This window comes from Arthrobotrys flagrans (genome assembly GCF_004000055.1).
Source record: "Arthrobotrys flagrans strain CBS H-5679 chromosome Unknown unitig_0, whole genome shotgun sequence".
Taxonomy (NCBI): Eukaryota; Fungi; Ascomycota; class Orbiliomycetes; order Orbiliales; family Orbiliaceae; genus Arthrobotrys; species Arthrobotrys flagrans.
Genome location: NW_027137550.1, coordinates 1,991,867 through 2,019,248, shown reverse-complemented (window position 1 = coordinate 2,019,248; position 27,382 = coordinate 1,991,867). Strand labels below are relative to the sequence as shown.

General features: G+C 46.3%; 5 protein-coding genes across 5 annotated transcripts; 3 read left to right on the top strand and 2 right to left on the bottom strand.

Annotated features, from left to right (window-relative positions):
* Window positions 1-414: 414 nt before the first annotated feature.
* DFL_003687 (uncharacterized protein) lies at window positions 415-1,736 on the top strand (the record flags this gene model as incomplete). The annotated part of the gene is made up of 2 exons (XM_067632659.1): window positions 415-516; window positions 708-1,736. The coding sequence occupies 2 exons, from the start codon at window positions 415-417 to the stop codon at window positions 1,734-1,736; spliced, it is 1,131 nt and encodes a 376-aa protein (XP_067490907.1).
* Window positions 1,737-3,070: 1,334 nt separating this feature from the next.
* Window positions 3,071-3,947, bottom strand: DFL_003686 (uncharacterized protein; the record flags this gene model as incomplete). The annotated part of the gene is made up of 5 exons (XM_067632658.1): window positions 3,071-3,158; window positions 3,236-3,328; window positions 3,717-3,742; window positions 3,808-3,870; window positions 3,927-3,947. The coding sequence occupies 5 exons, from the start codon at window positions 3,945-3,947 to the stop codon at window positions 3,071-3,073; spliced, it is 291 nt and encodes a 96-aa protein (XP_067490906.1).
* A 2,681-nt stretch (window positions 3,948-6,628) lies between these two features.
* Window positions 6,629-10,509, bottom strand: DFL_003685 (uncharacterized protein; the record flags this gene model as incomplete). The annotated part of the gene is made up of 3 exons (XM_067632657.1): window positions 6,629-7,937; window positions 8,014-8,661; window positions 8,810-10,509. 3 exons carry the CDS (start codon window positions 10,507-10,509, stop codon window positions 6,629-6,631), a joined length of 3,657 nt encoding a protein of 1,218 aa, XP_067490905.1.
* A 7,232-nt stretch (window positions 10,510-17,741) lies between these two features.
* DFL_003684 (uncharacterized protein) lies at window positions 17,742-18,493 on the top strand (the record flags this gene model as incomplete). Its single annotated transcript, XM_067632656.1, has 2 exons — window positions 17,742-17,930; window positions 18,002-18,493. The coding sequence occupies 2 exons, from the start codon at window positions 17,742-17,744 to the stop codon at window positions 18,491-18,493; spliced, it is 681 nt and encodes a 226-aa protein (XP_067490904.1).
* Window positions 18,494-21,404: 2,911 nt separating this feature from the next.
* On the top strand, window positions 21,405-24,561 carry DFL_003683 (uncharacterized protein; the record flags this gene model as incomplete). The annotated part of the gene is made up of 3 exons (XM_067632655.1): window positions 21,405-22,704; window positions 22,770-23,158; window positions 23,224-24,561. 3 exons carry the CDS (start codon window positions 21,405-21,407, stop codon window positions 24,559-24,561), a joined length of 3,027 nt encoding a protein of 1,008 aa, XP_067490903.1.
* Window positions 24,562-27,382: the final 2,821 nt, after the last annotated feature.

The window sequence follows — 27,382 nt, the reverse complement described above, 5'->3', positions numbered from 1 at the left end:
ACTCTCTAGCCTGCATATGCAAGCCTGCTTGCGCGGAAAATTTTATATAGCTATGTCAAGTGCAGAGCCATCCCAGGTCTTGATAGTTCAACATCATCAGAATCTTGTATTTTCCATATAGCCTCTTAATTTTTTCGTTCAGAGCGACATAGATTCTTGAATAAGAACCTAAGAATAAGCAATTTAATCTGCGGATTGTTAACGGTATTCTATCTACAACAGACCCTCTACATATAGCCGCAATCCTGATCTCTATCACTCTCCACTTCCACACTCCTCTATACCTTCTACAGAGCGAACAAGATCGCTCTGACACCGGTAGAACACTTGCATACACCTTCGACAGCTAGGGTAATATTTCAGCAATATATAGAGACCGAATTTCCGCCTACCCATATTCTTCAACATCCCACAATGTCTCAAAGATCGACAATCGATTATTCAAGCGCTAATATGCCGAAAGCCAGCAAATTAGAGTACTTCAAATGTACACAGTGTCGCAAAGACAGACAAAAGGTTAGTAGATTTCATCCTTCTTAATTACACAATGCCCACCAAGATAAGTTGGAAACTCAACTTATCGTCGATTTTGTCCACACAAAAGAGGGGTTTTCGATGGTGTTAGGACCTTCCCCTTTTTTGCCAACCTCTCTACCCTAAGCCAAGACAAAAGGAAATATATACTAACAGAGCTTCGTTTCCAACAGTGTGTGCCGCGTGAGCGCCCATGGCCAGGCGTCAAATGTGATAGATGCATCAAGTACGGTTATGCTTGCTCTGCGAATGTCTCGAAGTCTGGAGAAGAGCCACCAGTCTATCGTACTCGAGGAATGCCACATTCTCAGTCAACCGCTGCTGGCTCGAGGGCAATGGTACCTCCGGAAATGTACTCTACAGGAACAATGGTTCCAACTTTACCAAGTACCACTCTTGGAGATTACCTAGCTGATCCGGCGTTATATGCTGCGACGCTTAGTATGTCGACATCCCACATTACTCCGACTCACCGATCACCTCCTACGCTTTCACGATCCCATTCGAGCTATGATTTCGTTCAACCAAATATGCTTCAGGCCCCGACGGTTGCTTTCGACTGGCTTCTTACGTTGAACTTCACCAACTACGTTTACGGGTACAACTACCTTGCTGTCGAAGACAATAACGCAATCCGAAGGCTTTACAGATCTCTGGAGAAGCGTAAAAATAGTATAGCACGCCACAGCATGTACGAAATGACTGGCCAAGTGGACACCTTCTACCAAGAGGTCGCAGGGTCAGGACGCCGCTCATCTGCAATGTCATCTCACTGGGAATACCAGCAAAGCCCACCTGGAGCCATGCCAACAAACCCAATCGCTCATGAAGATAAGAGAGGAGCACGGTGGCAGTCCTTAGTTGATACTTTATCACCAGAAATTCTATTAATCGATCCGTACGCCTCAAACACCTTCCTAAGCACCTTAGAACATGGAACAGACGACGACTTCGAACTAGCCAAGGCATCCGTGTGTAGCGCAGGGAGTCGTACTTGGGAGATATGTTTGAAGCTAACCGGAGTACACAAAATGATCGAAGACCTTGAGGAAGGGAAAACAACCCTCGCACCCGAAGTTCGCAAATGGATCGCTGGTGAAATTCAACGCAGAGTCCACGACGCAATCCCAACTGTTTATGCTAGTTCTTCACGAGGAAGCGCCCACAGTTTACACAGCGAAATAGGAGTGGACATCGAATGAAACTTTCAACATGGCGATTCTTCTGCCTCGCACCTAACACTGAATTTTCCACATGATCTTGTTTTAGATAGCCAATTGGTGCTTACTTAAGATATCTCTACTTTATTTCTTTATTCTTATTTTTATTTTTATTTTATTTTTCCTTTTTTGTTCTTTCTTCCTTTTTGTGTATTTTTTTTCGCTTCTTGATTGTTTTTAATGCCACCTTCCCGCCCTTTTGAAACGTTCCCGTTCTTCGCTGTACATGTCAGCAGCCACAATGATGTATCCACTATCTTTGTAATCTGTTTCGCTGAATTTTTTTTCTAAGCCCCGTTACCCAATTTTCCAGTTTTCTTTTGTAGTTTTCCTACTGGGCAGGACTCAAACTTCATCCTTTCATCGCCACTCTGGGCGCATCATTTGCAATATTTGAACATGGATAATCACTTAACTTCTATATTCATTTCATAACTCATGTCCTTAGTGTAACTTTTTTTTTTCTACCTCTACTCCCCTGCATTTAGCGTACTCTACTGTAGCCCTTGAAGCGTGTTAAAACAGTTGTTCATATCTGATACCGGTGTTCACCCTTTTTTTTATTTTCTTGATCAATTCGTACCACCCCTCAACGTTCGCATTGCGATGGAGTTCCTTTCGTCTACCCGACGTTGGTTTAGATTGTTGATGAGCAAGGCATTATACATAGGCGCCAACACCTGCTTCTTTCCCCTTTCCTTTGCTTGCATATAGTTATTACAATAGAAATTCACTCTCAATTCTCCACACCGAAATAGATCTCGTACGAACTTTGATAACAATTTCGAACTGTGTGAAGGATTTCATGATGATTCATTCATCGATGTCCCGATCATGACATGACAACTGCAATGAAATCAATGGGAAACTTCTCCAACAGATAAATGTGTTGGATCTGAAGTTAATTCTGACCAATCACCAATTCAAACTTCTCCCTCAAAGACCCGTATTATGAGCCCAAAAATGAGTAATCGAACCGTTCAGCTCTGGGAGGACCAGCGCGAGTCGGATCCTCCGTTAGAGTGCATCCAAGGCCGAGGGGGCAGTGGAAGAATCGCAAAATCGAGGGGCCTGGTTCTCGGTTCTGCAGATGTACGTAACCGAGGACCTGACAGGGCGTTTTGTTGGTCGTGGCGGAAAATATTAATAAACGTATTAATATTCATATACCGATCTTGTCGTATTGTGTATATGTGTCCCAAGGAGCGTCAAGGGAGATCCATGGTTGTTGATTGGGCTGTGGCAGCATCATGCGCCCCGACATCTGATATGTTGCATGCATAAACAGGTATCCTGCAGCCAGAGCATGGGAGAGATTACTCATCGGTGGGTATCGATGGTTTTGGAGAATCTTTAGGCGAGGAAGGCTGGCCCTTGTCCAGCTGAATTGATTCTATCAAGACTCTTGGTTGTAAAAACAAGTAAGCTTGAGCCAATTACCGAATATTAACATGAAGGATTCAAATATTTAAACTAGTTACGTAGATTGAAAGTTTTCCGATGGGTAAAGACCGTTCCCAAATATGATAACTATCAATAGCCATCTCAGTCTCGGGCCAAGATTGAAACAGTCACTAATCCAAAAACCGTCGTATGGACCATCGGCGATGCCGTATCAAAACGTTCCGACCGGGTGGTTCCGACCCAATTAGGTCAAAGGGTTGTGTAACCTTATTTCAGGGCAGGAATTCAACTGCCGGCGACCCCGTATCTTCAAACGGCCGAAACTTGGGTCGCAGATTATGACTACCCCAACCCGGGTCGCCAACAGCGGGAGCAAGCGACCTCGGCTTTCTGTTATTCGTTGCCCTTGCTCCAGGCCTGTTTAATATACCTCGACCTTGATATTGCGGGATAGGTTATAACGGGTGCATATACTCGGGACGGCTGACAGATCGAGGCCATTGCATTGGTGTGTTGCAGTCTGGTCGATTTCTGTGTTGTAGCACCGGCATTGTGTACCTGCGGACCCAGTTTCTAGGTGACAACTAAACTTTTACATTAACACGGACGAAGGAATATTTCCTGGAATGAATAGGAAGATGCTTCTTACTCTCTCTGGTTCTTTTAGAGATCGCGAATTCATCGTGCTTGAATGGGCTGTTACCGCTCGAGGCTGGACCGGTGCGAGTTTAACACATTTGCTCAAAATTCGAGCTTTCTAGCCCGTACCTCGATGCTCCACTTCGACATTTCGGGTAAATGGCGTTCGAGATGGAGTTTAAATCGTTGAAAATAGCGAAGAGATGATAAAAAGGTGCGTGGCTTCATAAATCGATTGTATTCCATCCGTGCTATCATCTACTGGCTTCAGCGCCATCGCCATCTGCAATTCCTCCGGTGTTAGCTCTACAGATCTAGATAGTCTCTGTATATGGGTATATTACCTAGCTTAGTACAAATCTCGAATCAAGATCTAGCTATGGTCATTATCACCGAGTAGCGGGCCATGAATCTGGGCCTGAGAGAGAAGATGGATCGATCAATAGAAGTTTCGGATACAGACGAGCAGACTTTGCCATCGGTATCCGGTCAAAAATCTAGCTTCCCCTTTTCCCCAACCATTCCGCTGACTCATCCACCGCATTGCACGTGTTCATATGGACATCTGCGAACGCCACAAAGGAAAGTCCGAGTGGCAGTGGTTCGCGGATAGCGAACGTAGACGACCCGCGTAAGGTCGGCCAAGGGTGTCTATCATTGGGCCACGCAGTCAAGGGCTAGGGAATATCGGACAGCTAAAGGATACCATTACCAAGTTCGTCGATGCTAACCTGCCTAGGCAGGCTATAATGCAGCCTTTGGATAATTCGGAATGAAGGCAGGCCCGCTGTCACGGTGCGGAGATTCCTCGAACGGATACCTACAGCTGTACAGACTCGCAAATGTGCATGTGCATGCTATCGATTGTCAGCATTGACTTGATAATGACACAGGAATTAGTAATCTTCGCAATAGCCAAGGCCCAAATATGCAAGTATCAACGGGTATTAACAGCTACTAAGGGTACTCGGAAGGTACGATTGTTTCCAATTGGTCGTGTGGAGAAGTCCGAAGGCACCTATTGATTTGGTTCCGAGATATATATCAAACTTAGATATGGGGCTGAAGGATCTCAAAAAATTGCGACCTCCGCCACCAATATCTAAGATCCCTGACTCGTGAGCCTCAGATAACTTATTACATCAGGTAGTAAATAACTGGTTCTGCACTTCTCAATATTTGCAGGTCGTCAATGATTACTCAACTAGCGACCATAGCCTCTCCCCCAGCTTAAGAAATAGCATGGACTCAACACATTCTTACTCACACCCATGTGCGAGCGATAGTCCTTCGATATCCAGGTCCTAAGTTGCACACTAAGGCTCTTCGGATGGGATGTCCCGTATAACGTGATCAGCTTCCATAGTTGATAAAATGATTTGAAAGTAAACGGTAGTACAAGGTTTAGATAAACAACCCCCCAATCGCGTAGTAACTCCGCACGAATAGTTAATCCCCTTGACAACTCATGATAACTAGTCAAGCTTGGATCTAAAGCCCTTGCCCCAGGTACCATTTCTCCGCAGCTTTCGAGTAAGTGCTTCCTTTTGGGGGGCCTTATGATAGCTAGGATCTTGATCAGGAAGCTGCTGCGAACTATGAACTTCCTTGTCATCCAGTATACACATTATCCGAAAAATGTTAAACATGACAACCCCTACAAGCTTAAATCCCTTAGGAATATACCCAATAATCCGAAAGTTTTTAGTTTTAGTTGTACTCCGGGGCCCCATCACCTCAGATTCCGAATTTATATACTCTGGAGATTCTTGTCGAGGCTTTGGCATCCTAAGTTTACATTTACGCGGGGTATTGATGCCGGTGCCTGGAAGGTGTGCTGAGTCCTTTGGGCTTTGAGCCTGCCGCATTGCGGCTACCTTCGCTGTAGCTACTTCCTTGAATATATTACGACGTCGAAGTCTGGATTCGAAGGTTTGACGCCGCTGGGCGAAAGGCAAAGGTTCGGGTCCCGAGGTCCGTGGCGCCGGCTGTGTGTTGGTGCTTGCCATGGTTGTAAGTTATATCGCTGGTAATAATTTATACAAAACTCCGCATGGATGGGTGAGAGAGAGCGAAGTGGTGGCTTGGAGGCCAGGGGAAAAAAAATGCTTGGTTAGGAATTTCAATAGAGCAGACTCCTAGGCCATTGAGTTGATAAAAACCTATATGATACTAGAAAATAAAGCGGAGGTTGAAGTATTAATAAACGCGAGCTATTAGGTCAGATTATATGCAAGTCTTATTTGGTCGGAGAGGACGAAGCATGCAGATTTCAGACGCAAATATTAGCCTCAAGGCTAAAGTACATGTACTAACACACTAATAAAAGGTCTCAAAGGTGGCAAAGATACTGTCTTTACGGAACATTTCCTGCAATGTGTACATTGATATATAGAATTTTGGCGCGCAGACCATGCATAGAGCACAGGGTCTGACACCGCAATTAGTATCATTTATGAAATGGATATCGGTCCGGGTAATTTTATCTCGAGAAATCGATGAGGCTCATGCATATAAGAAACAGTACAGATTGTTTCGACAATTTGAAAAGGTGGAAAGATGGTCTAGTAATACAAATCGCTGAATGCACGTTAATATTATGCTAAGGTTTTTTTTGACAGTCCACTCAAAGAAAGAAGCCAAAATTTTCCGCTAGTGTACGCTGTGGATGGAGTTAGTTGGGGGACTTTTTGTAAACATTAGGAAATTAAGCAGAGATTTGAAGTATATAAATGCTGAATAGAATACCAGATTGGTAAGGACTATTTCCGAGTCCTGTAAATGTATTGGCAAGGATAAATCCATATTGGGTTCGTTCTAGTACCAGCTTCCTAAGCGGCGCCCACACCACCCCAGTTGACCCTTCCGAATTCCTTCCTCGAGCCGCTGAGGTCTCCTTGAAGAAGATCGCCATAGCGCCCCATGTCCTCACGCATGCCGTTGGAATTTTCTGTTTGGGAATCTGTGTTGTGGTGCCCACCGCCGAACATATGCGGGAGGAAAGTTTTCGTAAGTTGGGGTAAAAAGCCAAAATCTGCACCACCTTCACTCAGGTCCTCCCGAGAGTGGTGTGGACTCCAGTCGAGGTTGTAAGTAGAGTCCCGCTTCTTGCGACGGCGTTCGTAGTCATCAGATTGAGTCGTTCGAAGGGTTGGCGGCATATTTCTGTGAGAAGCAGAGTTCTTATTACCACCCATGAAGTCTGCGACCTCGTCGTCGCTCTCGTGTTCACTATCACCTAGCATGAAATCGTCGTCGAAAGCTGCGGCGTATGCACGCCGGAGTCTATCCAACGCGGCTCCCTCGAGGTGGCGAGTCCTTCCTAGGAGTCTCAGGACACCTTCTCCGATTGCCCCAGTGAATAGAGGAGCCCAGGCAGTTCGTGCATGGGGATCTCGTTCATTGACATCGAGCTCTTCAAAGTCTGCCGCAAGTTGGCGGGCGACGCGTTCGTCGTCTTCAGTGCGAGGATCCCAGCCCCAAGCCAAGTCGTCAACTAAATGGCCGTTTTCGTCAAGACGGGGAGGCGGAGCATCGTCTTCCTCTGGTGGGAAGTTGAACCACGGGCATTCACACGTTTTCCACTTGGCACCACAGATCATGCAGAATTCTGCTGTGCAACGGCAGGTCATATGGTTACACCCCCTCTCGAGTTCTACCATAGCTCTGCAGCTATAGCATCTCTGCCAGCCTAACTCCTTCCCGAGTTCACGAACTTGATTCAAGAACTCGTCCTTAGGACACTCCTCCTTGCCGTGTTCTTTAAGACCACAAAGACCGCAGACAGTCATTTTACAGCGTGAGCAAGTTCCAACCTCAACACCTTCGACTGTTGTGAAATCCGTAGGCTTGATCCACTCTCCACAGTCTGTAGCCGGGCAATATCGCCGGTTAGTGGTTGTATACTCTTGGTACTTCTTATTCCAGAGGATTTTCGTCTTTCTGGAAAGGAGCTTATCCACATGATGAAGGGGGATGTGTTGCGTCGGCTGGCAACATCGAGGAGGCATATGTGCAGGGTCTGTCAACGAAAGATCGAAGAGACGGACGAGGCAGTCGTTACAGAAAGCATGGCCGCATTCCAACTGCGCGGCTTCTGTTTCTGGTATATCGTCGGACAAGCAAGTGACACATTCAACCCTTCAATTCACTAGTTAGTATACTTCGTTCAAAGAAGCTAGCTAGGGTTTTCGTCAGTACGGTGTCTTCAACTTACATTGTTGGAGGCTCTGGAGGCGCTGCGGGTTCCAAAGGTGCCCCGGCTTTGAGCTTCCGAGATATTCTAAGAATATCACCGAGAGATGCATGTCTTTTTCTTCTCCTTCTTGGCTCGACCGGCTGGCCCACGCTCTCTGAGCGGGGTTCGGGGAGTGTCGCTGGTGCTGGTTCTGCCACCGGTACCACTGGTGCCTCGGGAATGGTAGGAGTAGAGGCTTTGGGTGGAGTTGGAACAGGGACTTCCTCTGGGCTTCGATCGTGTGGCCTTTTATTGGGGCTTTCCTCGGGAGCCTTGGGTTTGTCCCTAGATCTTCGCTTATCTCTGGAATCTTTTGAAGATGAAGATACTTCAGAGTGTCCACGATGGTGACGGTGGCTCCTGCGATGGCTGCTATCCCTACTGCCATCTCCTCCCTTATCCCTGTCTCTTTCCCTGTCTCTTTCCCTATCCCTATCTCTATCCCTTTCCCTATCCCTTTCCCTATCCCTTTCCCTATCCCTTTCTTTATCCCTTTCTACATCGTCGCTATGATGTCGGTGGTGGCGATGTCGATGCGCGCTTCGGGGTGTACTAGGTTCACTAGCAGTTCGGTCCATAGGAGGTCTCTCATCACCTTTTTTGCTTGAACGTGAAGACTTTGCATGACTATCACAAATTGTATCAGTACGGCTGATATTTAATTTTATATACAGGATATTATAAGAAAATATTGAAAGCATTAAAGAATTCCGATTGAATAACTTTACGGAAGCAAATTGGAGGAGGAAGAAGAAAAAAATTAAACGACACCTACAGTCTCTCTTCTTCACTATTATCTGCATGGGTACTCTTCCCGCTGAGCCCAAGTAGTCTCCTAAAGCCTCCACCTGTCGATGTATGGGCTCTCTGCAGTGTAGGACGAATACCCAGTTTGTCTTTAGAGATCTCGTAGAGATCGGCAGCAGACCCTTTTGACTTTGGCTTCTTCTCACGAACTGCGGATATTGGCCGTTCTCGCGAGCTGTGTGACAGTGGAGTGGGAACTTCCTCCGGGGTAGACGGCATATCGGATGACGTGTCTGTTGAAGGGAGAGATTTGATTGGGGACTTTGAAGGACGAGGTGATAGCACAGTCAAGATCGTAGAGTTTCTACAGGAGGAATAAACGGAAGATCTAGAAGAGATACTACTGCAATCACTAAGCGGAGACACAGGCCTGTTTTTGCTGAAAAGTCGGTCTAGAAATTCGAGATCGTCTCTTCGAGCCTGTGCTTCCCTCCCAGCAATGATGCTTTCGTGTAATGCCCTCAAGAACTCTGCGTCTTCCTCAGCCTCCCTAGCTCTTCTTTCTTCTTCTAGACGTGTACTCTCGTTTATAGCAGCTTCTATTTCAAGGTCGATTTGTGCTCGGGCGCGTGCTTCGGCTGCTTCCTTAGAAGGAAAGAGAGGAGCCGAGGTGATTGATGTGCTGGCAGAACCACTAGGGTATAAAAAGCTATATAAAGAGTCTAAGTCGTCAAGAGAATCGGGATCCTGTTTAAGAATGGGAGAAGAATTCTGGGCAACTTTGTCAAGAGATACCAATGAAGGTTTCTTGACTTGGCCACTCGAGGATGGTGATAACGTCCGAGAGCTGGTTGATTCCTTCGAAAGTTGTGTTAGTGGCGACTTAGAATTTGGTTTGTGTGGCGCTAGCGAATTCTGAAAATGCGAAGCGTTTTCCACGAAAGCAGGGACTGGAATGTCAGAGATGGTATTGAAGAATAGAATTGACTCTTGAATGGCCTGGAAAGCTGGTTTATCGTCGGCTGGGCCTTCTGTATCAGACGAATCACAAGAATCAAACTCGTCTGCAAGGTCCTCGGAGAGCTCGTCCACGTATCCTAACTGGAATCTTTCAGACAGCAGGGGGTTGTACCAGCTTAACCTACTCCCGGTATCCGTTCTTTGAGAAGAAGAAGAACTACCAAAGCAATTGGTGTCGAGTTGGTCGGGTTTGTGGTCGTACGGTGAAAGTGTAGAAGGTCGAGGATTGGGCCTTGTCCCTGTCCTTGCCACACAAGCCTTGGACCCGGAAACGCTAGCGGTGGTATCACAAGGCACAACAGCAGAAACGCTATTCTTGGTAGGACTACTACTACAGTACGAAAGAGATCGAGACGAAGAAGAACGATAGTTCGAACGACGATATTCGACAGCTGGAGTGGCAGTGGTCGAAGTTATATATGCCGGAAGCTCAGTGGGGGATGGCGTGTTGCTTCGGCTGCTTACCTCTCCAGCTTCGAACCCGTCACTTTCGCCGTTAAGAAAAAAAGGGGAAGATGCAGAAGGAAGAGATGACGCAGATGACGAAGAAACACAGGAATACCGGAAAGAAATTGGGGAAGATACAAGAAGGGGGTTAGTTACAGAATTCGAAGGTATTAGTAAGGAGACATGAGATGGTCGTTGATGTTGAGCTCTGTGCTTAGAAGACAGGCCTGCAGTCCCAGCGGCAAGCTGAATCACCTCCATGGCAGTTTCTAGCTAAAAGGCCTAGCTGATACGCCAGTAATTGTGACGACCAATGGTAACGTCGCGAAGGCCTGCCAGCTTCGGGGTTAGCTTTACCTCCTAAGTGTTCTTGCAGTGTGGGGACCTGCCTGTGGCCGAAAGCAGGCTAACAAAGGAATAGGGTGTCGGCTGCAGCTGACAAGTTGGACCTCTTCACCGCAATCGATGCGTCCACGTCGCCGCGGAATACTCGCTAGGCCGGTCGATGGCCTGGTCAATATTCGTGGTATAAAGCCTACGGGGCTTTGGGGCCGTTCCGTTTAATCCGTAACGTTGGGCTTTGGTTTTTTCTCGATACGATACTAAGAATTGTTCCGCCCCAGAACGTGATAGTGACAGTCTTGAGTTTTTTTTGGTCTCCGCCACTGTCCGTCAAACCAGTATCATACTACTAGCTATATCCTAGCAGCCTCTGAAATCTTTTTAATTGTGCAAAGAGGTTGATTATGTTGATGTGATGCGCATTAGCGTCAAGATAGTATGCATATATGAGTTGTCAGTTAGGCAATAAGATCGATGAGATACCGATGCTATATGGCCTCCGAGAAAGGAAGTCGACCGATTCGCAAATTGCCCTTCGTTGACAAAAGTCCAAGCGGAGGGATCCAAGCCTTTTCGAATTTGCGAATTCAATAATATCCAAGACAGGTCGATCTTTGTGCTGTGCTGTACACACACCCCCTCAAGCTCCAGGATTTTAAATTTTCCCCAATAGCCGCACAGCGAACACGTCTCCCTTGCACTCGGGCTGGTTGGCCTTTTTCTATCACTTGGACAAATTCTTAAACGATCCAATGTATAGTGCAGATTGTGGCATAAATTCGGGGAGAAGCGAAGTGAAAGAATGTAAAGTTAGATGCGTGATGAGCGATATATAAAAAGAGGCACTATCGATGAACTGCCTTAGGGATATCCTAATGTCCGATGAGGTCTTGCTGCAAGAATCGTAATCGATAAGATAATTTATACATATAATTTTATTTTATTTTATTTTATTTTTCGTGTTGTTGGGCCTGGTAGTTGTCGCGAGGGAATATGAATCGATATCGCGGCGCACTGAAACAGATATTGAAGGATACGTAAGTATCGAGATACAAATGGAAAAGATGTCGGTATTTGAATGAGTGAATGAAAGTTAGGTCAATGGTTTGGTAAAACCCTCTCGATACTGCGGGCAACCAGCTGAGAAAGACCTGCGCATGGGGATGGGGATGGTAATACCTTATATCAAAAATTCAGGTATCTGTGCGAGAGGTGCTGTGCCCAAAAAGTACTTAGGTCAGGGCACACATTATTGAACTTCGAAGGAAACTAAATTACGCCTTCGGGGAGGGTCAGCGCCAGTGATCGAAGAGAGAAGAAAAAAGCATCCTTTGGAGTACTCAGGTTATCTATTGACTGAAGCCGGCGCCCGTTGCTTGATCAAGGCCAGGGGTGTATTCTCAAAGCTGTTCACTAGAAAATATAACATTTCATGCGGCCGAACAAAGGGACACCCAAGAAAAAATATTTCTTCGTTCGGCGTAGGGAATACATACATACCAGAGGGAGCAAAGGGATAATTCTCATCTTGAGTGTGGGTCCGCGGACCCATCGTCTAGAAAGACTTTTCGCGCGTGTCTGGCCATTTGTAGATCTTTCTCATAAGCACAAGTTGTTCCAAAGCCCACATGAAACATTGCTGCAAATGGGTGAGAAAGACTCCAACCAACATAACAATTTGTATCAGAGGATATGGTTGGTTACTTTTGCGCACGGACGGGGTATCGATCGATAGTCTAATAGTCAACCCTCGTATTGCAACTGAAAGTCTCAGGACCTGGAATTCAGGGTCAAAGTTCTTTTTTAAAGTTTGGCGCGTTTTCCCGCTAGACCAGTTGTCCAGACTCTTGACTGGTTAACAAGGCATATCACAACGTCTACGGCGACCCTTCCATCGATTTACTATGCGCAGTTCAATTGGAAGATATCTCGATGTTAACACGGTTTTATAGATTCCAGTTGTGAACGGACTGTCCTGCACCTTCGTGCTAATCTACTACCCTATATGGAAGGCAAGATACACCTTCGGTCCCAACTATAGGAACTAACACTCCTTGCTTCGAGTCCCTTCCTATCATGCGAACCTTACGCAGGAGGACTATTTCTTATCCTTTATTATTTGCTTCAGCTATGCTTTCTTTCTTTTTCTATTCTCCTCAAATTTGGGGCTTGGATGATAAAGCAACAACTTGGCGTAGATAAGTTCTCGAGCCAAGGCAAGGGCAGATTCGTTAATCGCAACGCCACCTCTCGGATCTTACGACTACTTCCGCTACCTATAATAGGCCTATTAGGAAAGATCACAGGAGGGAGAAAAAGTGTTGGTGACATCCACAACAGGCATTTTCGGAAATTTGATGCTGAGCGCAAAAGGCTACTGAGCAGCTTATGTGTCTCAGGATATGAGCCTTAGGGAAAGTCCGAATCTACTTTGACAAGAGGGCTGCTCGCAATATTCCGCTTGGCTGAATTCATGGAGCGGAGATCAAATACTTGATCCCAAGAGACAAGACATCCAGCTGATGATTGCGTGCTCAATTCATGACGGATGCCCCCGTGCATTTTCTATTGCTCCTACGTCTGGAGGAACCCGCACGCAATGGATGTTTCCAAGATTGTAGAACTATGCCATGAACAAGGCCTGTAGAAACTTCCCATGCACCGAGCATAAACAAACCGGACAGAGGAATTTTAGGCGATGGACCATTGGTAAATAAGTATTCCATGCCTCTTGGAGCATGTAGACCTGTGTTACCTTAAGTCCATTGACGATAAGGGGGCGGTGCGAGGTTGAGATCCGAGCGGCACTTTCAATATCAACTCCCCTCACCGGCCTCGCCACAGTCTCGCTTCACGCGGGAAGAGCGGCTGAACCGCTCAGCTTTGCATCATCGATGTCATCTTAATACAAACCACTACGTGTTAAATAATTGAATGAAATATCGCTAATATAAATTACGGATTCGGTTCTTCAAGCTGACGTCCTGGATCCGGTGCAGCTGTCGGCGTTTTTGGCACCGATATCAGCCATGATGAAAACATCAAAGTGTTACTCGAATGTATTCAAGGAATCGGAGCCTACCGAAAATTCCGGCCCTCGATTGGATAAACCCAGCACCCCTCGATTAGAACGAGACGCTGTTAAACAAAATCGCATGCAGGATGGCACGCCGAAGCACTCCTTGCATAGAAACAGTATCATCATGCCAGCCGATCTAAGGGGTCTTATCTTTACTTTCTTTAATCGCTAAACCTGCGGCTTTGTATTTTCCAATTTTTCCCCAAGATAGTATAACTAATCGAGATTCTGATACAATGGTAATATGCTCACCTGCTTGGAGAGGCCATACCTCCTGAACTGACCTACCGATAGCTAAAATACCAATATGCGTGTACTGGGTGTCATGACCAGTTGAAACTTTTCCTTAGAATTTGAGGCTAACTTTTCCCACCAAAACCTTGTGCGGCACATGCCAAGACAGATACCGTTTTAGGAAATACAACGTTTACAACTCAAATTTGATGTCATCTGTCGAATCCAATAGTATCAGTAGTCTCGGTGACCCTACTTGTGTTGGCACAGTATCAGCTTAAATCCGATTACGGGGGATAATACTAAGTAGCATCGCTACTAGTTAGAGCCCTCGCTCATACCTCTTGTTGGTTATGCTCTGAATCGAAAATATTACAAAAGCGACAACATGAAGAGTTGCGCAATTGCTAGCTCGCCGGGTCCGGACGTCCAGGTTCGAAGGCTATTTAGTTAAAGCGTCCCATCTAACGATAATATTCTAGCACACGCATTCATATATAGATAATAAGATGAGTATATACATAGGTAATTGGGTTGCTGGGCCGAGGTTTTGTAGGCCATCTGGCCCTTTCGTTGAGTCCAGTTCCAGAACCTGCCAGCTCTGTGGGCCACGTTTCTCTTTCCAACTCCGGTGGTCTATAACACCGCGGCATTTGAATATTCCCTGACTCCTGAAATACTGATGAGATGTTCAGGACTAGTTAGCTGAATTAGAACAGTCGGCCCGAATGCAGCCGAATACTGTGAGCCTTATACGTATAAAAGTTTCTTCTTTCAAGTAGATTGGTCAGCATTGGTATACGCGAGAGAAGTTCGAAAGAGAAAGAATAATAAAATGACTACTGATTAGGTTTTTCATGAAGAAACATGTGAGAACATGAGCGAAATACGAAAATAATGTGTTTTATCCCAATTCACATTTAGTCATTTGGTTTAGTCAGTGACATCATGCATTTATAAAATATATTAATATATATTGACCCATTGTAGCAGAGTAGAGATTTTCGACGAGACTCGCGCGGTTCGGATAAGCTCGGTTTTAAAATTTTTGCGCAAGTGTGGAGCCCGTCTTATGGAATCTAGTCTACAAAATAAAGATAATATGATTGTCGACATTTCCGTCAGGCAAACATTTATTATATCAGTCTAGCTGGTATTTGCCACAAATGTAATAGTCGGCGTACAGGATATTCAGTATAGCCTATTTAGGGCCCATGCGCATTTTGAATTCGACCTGAAAAGCCTTTCCGAGAACGTTGTGACTTATACGCCCTTGTACATACATACATAATGCTCCGCTCAGGCGTCCGTACCAGTGGGATAACCGAGGTGACCAGCTATAAATTCACCCGAAGAGTCGACAAGAGATCTGGATTTCAAAGTATGGGAGGGTGGGTCCATATGGGACCTTGCATGCAGGAGGGGCGCGCGGGGAGAATAAGCAAAGTTTTACTCCTGCCTACATTTACGCCTATGAGCATAGACACCCCTTCTCTTGCATACTGAAACGCGAGTCATCCTCCCGCAAATACAGATGCCTGTTCGTTTACGAAAAATTAAGGTCCGTATGACCGGTCGTATATCGGTTGTTCTCTTTCTAGAGGGGGTTGCTTGTTGCCAATGCTCGTACTCGTTACCAGCCCGACCTCCTAAAATCCCCGAACCTTGCATAACTAAGTAATAGACCATAGCCGAAATCATTCAGTAATGGAAGTTTCTTCACCAAGAGCTACAGGTTTCTCCGCAGATTGATCAACTTGGTATTTCGCTGTTGCGGCTTAACTTCTCGAGTCATGAATGTAAAATATCCATACAAAGTTCTCTGGGCGAGCAGGTCTCCTAACCCAAGAGTTCTTACTCCGTGCTTGAATAAAAAATACCTGTCGGCTCGCGTATGTATATGTATTAAAATACCGACTCCGTATCGTGGGGGCACCTCAGCCCAGATGTCCGAGCCTCGAGCTAAATCCCCATATGGTGACAAAGCTTCCAGAGCCTCCACATACGTAAGTTTTCAACCAGAGTTAAAGCGTACAATCGGGTGCTCATTCAGATTTCATCCGTTCAAATTTGGAACCCGACTTCCCATCATCTCTTACTCTCGTCGCCTACAAATCGTTATCCGAATTTTAAGCCGAGCAACGATGATTCCCATAATCAAACATTGGCCAGCTGGCATCAGTTAACAAATTAATGTGCTGCATAAACTACGCTACCCGGTTAGAACTCGTGGTCGAATATTTCCTCCAAACAAGACCTAGAACACTCCCGTCATGCATAATCACAATCTAGGGGTAAGCAAAAGCAAACATCCTCCAAATTCAATCTGTACTCTGTAGAGCATCAGCTTGAATGATCACGATGCCCCAAACCTGGTTCTGGAGCGTGCACAGGCCCAAGGTTCTCCAGAAACGTTTTCTTGGTCCTTGTGCTTGGCGTTAATGGTACAGGTCTCGTCTCCACCTTTCTACATATGCCTCGGTAAGTGGGTCGACTGGCCAATCAGTAGTAACCTTTGAAACCCGGGCTTTCCTCAAAACTCTTCAAGAAACCGGAACTTTCGCTTTCGTTTCCGTGAGAGATAGACTGGCATCACGTTTCCCCATAGTCACGATTATCTGCCTTGCCATCCAGTGAATGGAAATTGAAAGCGCCTAGGCCTGTGACTTTAAGGCCGCTAGGCGTATGTGTTCATAGACAGAAACAGTGCATGCAGAGAGGCCAGTTTGATGACCTTCAGAACGCATCCGAGACAGCCCAAGCCTTTACATTAACCGCAAGATGAAAGCCACACTATTGTATTGTGCCGTCCTTAACCTCTTAGTTGAGATGAAATTCCAATCAGAATATTGGATTTGATCAGCCATCCCATCTACCCCACAACTAACTTTTCCAGGGTATGCTCGCTTGGTGCTCCGGGGTATTGACCTCGAAGAGTAAGTACGGGGCAGATCTAGGGTCAGATCCTCATCCATCCATCGAAGAGGACCTTAGGCCCTAACGATATGGAAATAATCAGAGTTGCAGAACTTGCAAGTTCGTCATGTATTTTACCAAAATCGTGTCCAAATCATAGGTTATCGAATATCGTGGGTAAAATTCTGTTCGTACGTGCAAGTCGAACTCTCTATGTGAAACGGTTAGTCTATGGCTTCAAAGTCGACAGAGAGTGGCCCGTCCAAGTTAGAACTGCCGTGTGCTTGATCTCTACCGTTCCCCAGGTTTCATCCCATCTATATGCAGGGGTATATTGTAAGTATATCACCAGACCTAATTTAGCAGCTACCGAGGCCGAAGATATCGTAAGTTGCACTAGACCATAGGGTCGTGTCCACTTCCCTGTCGCCATCGTAACTAGGTGGAAATAGTATCAATTAGATGATTAAAATCCATGGATCGACCGTAGAGCGGATCCACAGTAAAGCGGGGTTCCGAGGCAAAGTTAGAATTAACGACACCAATACCTGGGGTTACGGTTGAAACAAAGATCTCAAACTGGTCACCGACCAAGCTCTCGCCCTGCTTCAAAATAACCTCAACTGTCGAGGAACTAGCCGAGGGTATGAAGCGGCAGAATAGCTTTCCAGCTAGAGATCATGATACCATCTGAATCTTCAAGTTGGCATGTCGATGGACGATGATGTGTATAAAGGGGCAGTCTTCACCCTCGTCGTCAAGATATTTCACTATCATCAACAGCATCAGCTTCAGTAACCCTCTAGGATACCGCCTCACTCGAACACCACTTGCAAAGAATCTCGCAAGCTTAGCCCAAAGCATCTCAGTCTACTTACCTCCTTAAAGATATTGATTATCTCCACCATCACCAACAATCAAAATGAAGTTCCAACTCATCATCTCTACTCTCGCCGCTCTCGCCACAGCTGTTCCCACTCCAGCTGATGCTGAAGTTGGACTCGAGAAGCGACAAACCACCGTCGGTATTACTGAGAATGAATACACCCGAAGCGGCTGCAAGCCCGTCATCTTTTTCTTTGCGAGAGGTTCGACTGAGATCGGAAACTTGGTAAGCTTGCCTTTCAATATGATTTCAATTCTATTCCAATTCGAGCGTATTTGTCTAACGATAATTTTTAGGGTTCTACCGTTGGCCCACCAACCGGACAGGGCCTGAAGACTGCCTTTGGTGCAAGCCGAGTTGCAGTTGAGGGAATCGACTATGCTGCTCTTCTCTCCACCAACTTCCTTCCAGGTGGTGCCGACCTTGCCGGGATTGCGGAGATGAGAGACCTCTTCAATGATGCTGCTTCTAAGTGTCCAGATTCGATCCTCGTTGGAGGCGGTTACAGTCAGGGAGCTGCTCTTACTCACCGAGCCGTGGAAAACCTCTCCGCCACTGTCAAGGCTAAGATCGCTGGCATTGTCACTTTCGGAGATACCCAGAACTTGCAAGATCGCGGCCGCATCCCTAACTTCCCAACTGAGAAGACCAAGATCATCTGCAACACCGGAGACGCTGTCTGCTATGGTACCCTCACCATTCTCCCAGCCCACCTCGACTACGTCCGAACAGTTCCAGAGGCCGTCAGCTTCTTGGCCGCTAGGATCAGGGCCGCTGGTCTTTCTTAGACGAGCGATTTGCGAGAAACTCATCGATTGGAAAAAAAGAGGGTGGTTGAACCTGCGCAACCCGGGCAACGTGTAGGCTCCATCACCTGATGGGAATTCTTTGTGATTCGGAGACCAAGCGTCTTGGATGGCGAAGAAATCTTTGAAAATATTTCCTTCATCTTAGTATATATCATGTATACATATGTTGTTGTCGCTTACCCTTGGATCTTTTAAAATTTGTATCTATTCCCCCCTGTACGTATATTCATTCAATAAAATCTGTTCGCATGCGATATCGATATTCCTTCCAGATAGATAGGAATCATGAATATTCAGCCGCAGGCAGGGGTTGGACCCAGATGGCCAATCGGTTCTAAACCCCGACGACACTTCGAAATACCAACTTGAGGGTCCGTGTCATGCAGCTAGATGTTATCACCAACACCAAAGACAGTACCAACGAGTTCCTCCACCCCTTTCTGCGCATTACCATCATCGAAAAGATGTTCCCTTCAACAAACATCGATCGTTCTCCCAGGTCCGGGATATATCAAACCGAAGATGAAATTAGCATGTGCCAGTGCATAAGAACTCAGCTTTATGTTGGTTACATCCTGGCCTCGGTCCCGCTTTGCAATATCAACCGCGCAGGACATATACCTAGCTTTCCTTCTAAGTCGCAGTCTTGTGTAGTTTCCGAAGGTGAATTATTTTCCCTCATGATGAACTCCTTACTACGATGATATCCGCGGCTCGCGCTCGCTGGGTAATCGATATATCGGATGCCTTTTTGTGTTGCCAACAACGTTGTCACTTTCCCAAAACGGGACATAACTGTCTGCGCCGTCTGGACAGCCATGTGCGCGAGAATGCGAGAGATCCCTTTGAAGTTCTAGAAGTCTAGCTCCACATGGTTTACCCCTACTGTTTAGGAGGCCCAAGGAGTTTTAAAAATGCCGTCTCCTTCAATTATAACCTAGTTTTCACTTACCTCTGTGTTCCCATATTACCCCTGTGATCGAGTGATAATATGAATTGCAATTGCATTAATTGCGGATGGGATCATGCTTTTAGAATCCAAAACTCGTCCCCCAAAACCGGGGTTCCGCCGCATTACGTTAGGCTGGTTTGACCAACATACAACAGACAGGCCAGGTGCCTTGCGTCGTCACGAAACTCGTGACTAAGTGATCCAATCTCCGATAGCATTAACCAAGTCCCGTGTACCTAGAATTACAAGATCTCGGTTACTCATATTCATACATCCTTTCGAGAGTTACATCGCAGGAACAATGCAACCCCGCATTCGAGCCCCCATACTGAACTATCATTTCCCCTCCTTTGCCAAGTGCAAGTCGACTTCTGAGGTTTAATTGGCAGTGTTTCAGATACCTTGTTGTTTGTTGGACCAACACGTTGGATTGCCTTCAGCTTGATAGTACTTCTTGGCATGATATCATGCAGCGGACCCCAAGAGCAGGTATCATATCCAGCAGAACTACGTTATCATGTCCACAAGGATCAAAAGGTTTTAGGCCAAATCTCGCCTCACCTCTATGGATGACCGTACCGGCCATTGAGCAAATTTGCGCAAATTGGTGCGACTTCTGAGTCGGGATGACTTCATAGAAAGTGAAGCTATTGCTTCTGGAAGGCATCGTCGACCACTAAAAGACACTCAGCTATCGAATGGCATCAGCACTTGCTTAACCGTATGGGAAGCCAGGCATACCAGAAAGTCTTGATGAAAGGAAGCAATAGCTTTGGTTTCCTTAGACTAAAACCTGGGCGCGCAGAACCTGTTTCTTGGGGCGAATGCTTGGTGCAATAGGATACAAAGTCGTCGTGTTGGACAAGGAACCGTTGAGCACCTGGGTCATCCCGAGTATCACAACGTCGATCCAGACATTCGCAAGGTACCTATACCTTGATATTACTCCTTGGAGTACTTGTCGTGGTATACGACATATACCCCGGATCCATGAACCCCAAAAAATAATCTTAATCCCAAAGGTTAGTCGCGTTTAGTTTCTCACCACACCCGCATGCCTCAACAGGCAGCTCTCACAACCTTGCAAGAGGGGAAAGCTAAGGATTTTCCTTCGCGAGGATTATGCAAGACATTAGTTGGATCGTCGGCAAGTATCTGCCAACTGACGTTTTCTTTGAAGATTGGAAGGACCTCAGCAGCTTGCTTGTACTTCCGTGTCGGCGCTGCGCAGCATGCTAGCTACCGTCGCTCCTGGGTGACGGAGACTCGGAAATGCAGTATTATAAGAAGGCGAGGGTTTCGTCGAGTTAGGGACCAGTCATATCCTCAAACCGCTCCTCAGCTATTCTCCAGGAGGTCCGAATTGCCATAGTAAGGCTATTTGTCGTCCAATTGCCTACATCGGCCAGACCGAAGTTAGGACGGTATCTCTAGACGCCCTACTCGGAATATATATATATGAGCCGAGTTGCGGAATAAATAAGTACTTAGGTAAGTTCGAAAGTATCGTGAAATCTCACCTATAATCAATCCACCCCCAACCATCCATAGTCACGATGCACATGTCTCCAATTGCGTAGACAAGCTGCCTCGCCTGTATAATGAAGAGTGTCTGTTGGGTTCTGATGTCGTCTCAATTTGGGCGACGTCAAGATCATGGTGTTGACTGCATTCCGCGATGCAATGCTAAAGCTATGGAGGTTGTTGGTGCATTGAGAAGCTACCTCCCCATAACTACTACCACCACCAGCCCAGCAAGCATTGCGTAGCATTGTCACCTATAACTCACCTACTAATCATAGACTTACGAAGCCGACTAGACCCCTTTCCTTTAATTTGAAATCTAACTTTCTTTTTTATGCATTCAGAATAGGCGACTACTACTACAGCGTTCTTTACAGGCACGGCGTCTAGCCTTATATAGAAACACTCGCTACGATGAAGCCTTTCATTCGCTTTTCGCTGGTCTCCATCCTACTGGGTACTTCAACCGCCTTCCCATGGGCTAAATTGGCCAAAGGCCCGTTCCATACTCTAGAACGTCGTCAAGTCGAAAACCCACCACCCAATGAAAACGTCTGGTCTGACGAACCATTGGAAACTCCTCACTGGGATAACAAAACCTTCACTCTATACACTCACCAACTAGTCCAAAATGCTTACCAGCATACTCCGTACGTTGCCAACGGATATATCGGCCAACGTTTCGGCGCTGAAGGGCACGGTTTTCAACAGGATTTCAATGATACAGATACTGATGGACCAGCCCAGCCCGTGAATGGGTGGCCGTTGGATAATCGTCGAGTCACCTTTGGTACTGTCTCTGGATTCTGGAACAGCCAACCCAATACAACCCGCACCAACTTCCCTGAGCTTGCTGCAAAGGGTGGTGAAAGTGTTATCGCGGGCTTGCCAAGCTGGGTGACTATGTACCTAATTACTCCTCTTGGGGACACCTACGGCCCTGGCACAAAGAACTCTACGATTTCGAACTTCATGCAATCTATGAGTCTAAGGAACGGTGTCGTTAAGACGTCTCTTACTTGGAGTCCAGCCGGCGGTTGCACCTATGACTTAACTTATACTGTCATAGCTAGCCGGTTCCGCGCCAACGTCGGGTATATACAATTGGACGTAGTAGCCAGTCATGATGTTGAAGTTTCTTTCCTAGATCTGCTTGACGGAAGAGGTGCTCTGCGTACGTGGCCGGCTGGGACTGGAATGGAACAAGGAGCCGAAAATATCATCTGGTCTGCCGTCCATCCTCATGGCCTCCCTGATATCACTGCGTATGTCTACTCTACTGTCAAGTTTAGTGATACTGCTTCGGGTCGTGCATCGGGAGAAAATATCAAATGGGTCCCGAAGGATGTTTCATCTGTCTCACAAGTTTTCAAGGCCTGTCTTACCGCCGGAAAGAAATTCTCTGTTTTCAAATCAGTTGGAATCGCAAGCAGTGAGGCATTCCCAGAAAGCACAGACAAAGTTGCCAGAACGGCAGCATTAGCTGCATCGGATGCTGGCTATGATCAGCTACTTTCAGAGCATAACGACTCCTGGGATGATTTGTGGGAGGATGGCACCATCCTAGCTGAATACGACGAGGAGCTCCAAATCAGTTTGCAGGCTACTCTTTTCCACTTGCTCTGTGCAGTTAGAAGCGGAAAGGGACCCAAGCGTCTTGGAAGCGATGCTTCTATCTCCGTTGGTGGTCTGACTAGTGACAGTTATGCTGGATGTAAGTTCAACAACCTCTATTAGTCTTCTATTTTATAAATTCATCTAATGGATCGTGCTGTATAGTCGTTTTTTGGGATGCGGATCTTTGGATATACCCAGGTCTTGTTACAATTTGGCCAGAGTATGCCCTCCCAATTATAAACTTCAGGAGCAGACTGCTCGCCCAATCGGAACGCAATGCACGCGAATATGGATACGGCGAGGACACCGCTGTGTACTCTTGGACAACTGGGCGGTTCGGAAACTGTACTGGAACGGGCCCTTGTGTTGATTATCAATATCATCTAAACACAGACATCGCATTTGCTGCATGGGAGTACTTCCTCAATACAGGGGATATGGAGTTTTTACAAAACGAAGGGTGGCCTATCATTCGTAAGGTTGCAAACTTCTTCACCGAATACGTTACGTTCATCAACGGAAGCTACCATACTACAAATCTTACTGATCCAGTAGGTTTTTCTCTAAATGAAAACAGTTCAATTTGTTCTACCAACATTTACTGACATTATCTTAGGATGAATACGCCAACCACGTCGATGACGGTGCTTTTACAAACGCTTCTATTAAGAAGTTGTTCTCCGTCGCTCTTGGCCTCGCAAAAATGGTCGGTTTCTCTGCTCCGCCAAAATGGACGAACATTGCCCAGAAGATGTTCATCCCCTACGACGCTGAAGCTGGTATTATTCCGGAATTCACCGGGATGAACGGATCGGTTACCATCAAACAAGTCGATGTTGCTTTGATATCCTACCCTTTGGGATTCAAATTTAATGATACCCAGGCACGCAACGATCTCTTCTTTTATGCTAAGGCCCAGTCACCGGACGGCCCAGCCATGACATGGTCTGTTTACTCCGTAGTATCAGCTGAGTTAATTGATACCGGTTGTCAATCATGGACACATGCCCTTCAAGGATCCCAAACGTATCTCCGCGCACCTTGGTACCAGTTTTCTGAGCAGGTGGACGACAATGTCCGAACGAACGGTGGAACCAACCCTGCCTTCCCCTTCCTTACCGGCCATGGAGGGTACCTTCAAGTCTGGACTCACGGATATACCGGATTTCGGCCAATGCAAGACGTCTTCTATTTAGAGCCGTCTCTCCCACCCCATCTTAGTGGTGGTATTCTCTACAAGACCATAAAATGGCAAGGTGCAAGCTTTGAGGTTTATATTGGTCAACAAAATACCACAATCAAGCGTGTTGTCTCCCGAAATTCATACCTCGAATATAAGGGTGCTGTCCCAGTTCGTATTGGAGATAAGAATGCGAAGGCTGGCACATATTACCTATTCCTTAACGAAGTTCTTACTATTCCCACCCGCCTTCCACATAAGAACCCGCCATTCCAACACGGTAACCTCGCTCAGTGTGTTCCTGTTACAAGCAATAGCACATGGGCGCCATCTCACTTCCCACTAGCTGCGGTTGACGGCAGTAATGCTACCACCTGGCAACCGGCCACTAAGGCACCCAGTAGTATTACTATAGATCTTGCAGCCGCCTTCCCTCCAGCTCCGAATAATGCTCAGATTCCAAGCGACCACCGAAAAATCCGTGAGGTTATCCTCACCTGGGGCGCAGCCGTTCCACACAGCTGGCTTCTCGAAATATCCAATGATACAAATACTTGGGAACGTGTTTGGGGACAAGAGAACGTTGCAATTGCTATCGAATGGGACCCCAAGCGATATACCGAGCCCCAAATAGAGGACGGCAATAGCACCACTGTTGCCTTCGACCGAGAGTACGAAGGGCGTTTCGCCAGATTGACCATTGCAGGCAATCAGGCGAGCCCTAAGGCCAAGTTCGGAGCTACAGTTGCCGAAGTCGCCCTTATCGGAACTTGATTGTATGATTTCTTTTTTTTCTCTTTCTTTTTCTTGAGTTGCAATTGCATCGGGCATTTCATATCCGAATTTTCTTCGCATAAAGCTGAAGATAATACCTATCACAATGGAAGGGTGGATGCTTATTTGCAGAGGGCAGGTACTTCTCGCGGGTCGATTATTCTCTTATACCAAGAGGTCTATAGTGAGCGTTACACCTCTGGTGCCAGGTCGTCCAGGTTTTTTTAAATATAGTACAAATCATGCGCAGAGCAACTCTCCTTCTACATGTATCAAAGTCGCGATAATGGCTAATTCGTTTAATTAATAAAGGGAAAGATTTTTCTAAATTATAAATCATGAAGCGAAAATGCGAACGATAACTATAAATTGTTGCAGGATATAGTATGCTTGAATAATTACATAATATATCGATAAAATAGGCAAGGGCCTTTGAGTTTAAACTGACCAGTCATCTGTTAAATAGAGAGGCAGGTGCTTGTCAATGTTCGAGAAATATACGACCATATGATCATTGTCGCACCACTCAGCATTGATACTTTGATAAACTGGCGCGTTCGGCTGGCAGAGTATAATTCGGGCCTCTAGGTTAATGTAGTGAGACATGGCCACTCACGAGCTCAAGGTCTTGGTTTCGGTTGCCTGACGGGCATATCATTAATCCCCAGGTATTAGATACCCATAGACACATATCAAATGAACTCTGAAATCCATTAGAACCTGAAATAGAGCTAGTAATTTGGTTTTCGCGTCACGCATAACCCGGGGACTTCCAGGAAACAGTGAAGGAATCAGCGAACTACTTAAATAGCTACCATTGTAACGAAAGAAATTATAAGTGTGTCCTTGCTCCACTGAAGGCCTAGGCACTCAATTGATCAAGCATAAGCACAATCGGCAATCTCAAGAAGCAGATACATGAGGCATGCAGAACCGTATTCATCTGGGACGTATGCATGGGTTTCCCAGCTCCAGAGTTCCCCCCTGCCTTGACATCTAGCTAGACGAAACAGCAACCCCATTCGGTCGTTAAACGACAGTTGATACGCGGGAAACTTGGGGCCGTGCCTCATGATGCTTGTGCATATGCATGAGGGAAAACGAAATCTCTACCATCGATCTCAACGTTGTTTTTATGCAGGAGAAGGAAGATATTTTTGACGTCGGAGAGCTGATTCGACTTTCGAGATGAACCCTATCTCGACACTGGGCTGTTCAAACTAGACCAAACGGGTAGATCCTAGCCCCGAAGAATAAGTGCCTGTCTTAACATGATGTCTCAATCCCTCGTGGCCATGTCAGGATATCCTCTCCAAGCCCCAATGCGCGATTCCTGTTAATTTTCCCTCCGCAATTTTCGGAGTGGATGGGAAAATATGACGTGAGAAAATTTCTGTGTTGTCGTCTATTAATAATTTTCTTTGTCGACGTTTCGGAAACTGCTCCTGCATAATCCGATGATGAAACTCCAGAACTACAATTTCTCATTGGCCTGCTGTCGATGGGTTTGAAAGACTGTCTACCGATATCACGATAACCATCTGACTGACAGCTGAAATTGCATCAAAGGTTTGTGGAGATTAATTGCACCTCGGTAAGTTGTTTTTGACACTTTAACCGGGCCTGCGCAGTTTTGTGTATAGTTATTCCATTGGTTGCACGACAGAAAGATTAGTTAACCGTCGGTGAAAGGTTCACGGTAATATGAATCCATAGATAGATCGTCGACAATAAAATACTAGTGTCTTCCCCGAAACGAGCTCTCATCGGGATGCAAGGTTGATGTCGCACTTGTCGCTGCATGCCATCGCAATCTCGGGCACAAGATTGAAGAAGCGCTTTTTGATGACAGCACGCCGCCGAATCAAGAAAGTATACGAGAAATGATTAGTTGGGCACCCTAATAATTTGTGACTGTTCGGTTCAAACGCCACCGAAGAAAAGATGCAGGCCCTAGTGTCAGAATGTATCTTTTCATAGAACCGGAAGCAGCGCAGAACTCTTCTCGATACCTCGTGGCCTCCCACAAGATCAGAATAGGACATGAACATCCAGATCTCATGGCTACCTGCCAGAATAGGTACTAAAGTTGAGATGGATACTTTCGGTTGGCCTAGCTTGATAGGCAGACCATTAGTACCACAGTTCGAGCCTCGCAAGCTTGGCAGGTAACGGGCCAGATCCCTGCCACATTTCCGAAAGGTTATCGGCACCGCTTGCAGGAAATCCAACTAGGTTGGAAGGAGTGTGTAAAACCAAAATGTGAGCTTCGGAGCGATATATCCCTCTCACGCAGAAGGCTCTGCATACAGGCTCAACGAAGGCTGGTTGCTCTGCAGCGTGAGACGGAATGGTACCTCAGTTCAGAGGAAGATTTGGAAACACCTGCGTACCATCTGCCCAGTCACGGTTATAGATGACGTGAACCGGGCCGTTCGATTATGACATGGCCACGGTCTTACAGCTGATCATAATCGATGATATATATGATATCCTACTTACTTCTCTCGACAGGCATACCCCGTCAAAGGAAGATGGCAGATGATATATATCTTCCGCAATTTGATTAGACAACGGTACCCGAATGGTCCGCAGCGGGCACCAATTTGGAACCCAAAAAGTCGGTTGTTGGTGGTGGGGTTCGACGTTCCAAGTTGTGGGTCTTTGGTGTCTCACCCTCACGCCGATACTTGTGTGAACAGGGTTAATTACGGGCTGAGCTGATGCTTGCAGGTGGGGAAATCTTAACACAGAAAAATATTCCCACCGTTCTCGTGTGGAAGATCGCCTTTTGGTGGCCGACATGTCGACGGAATTATGT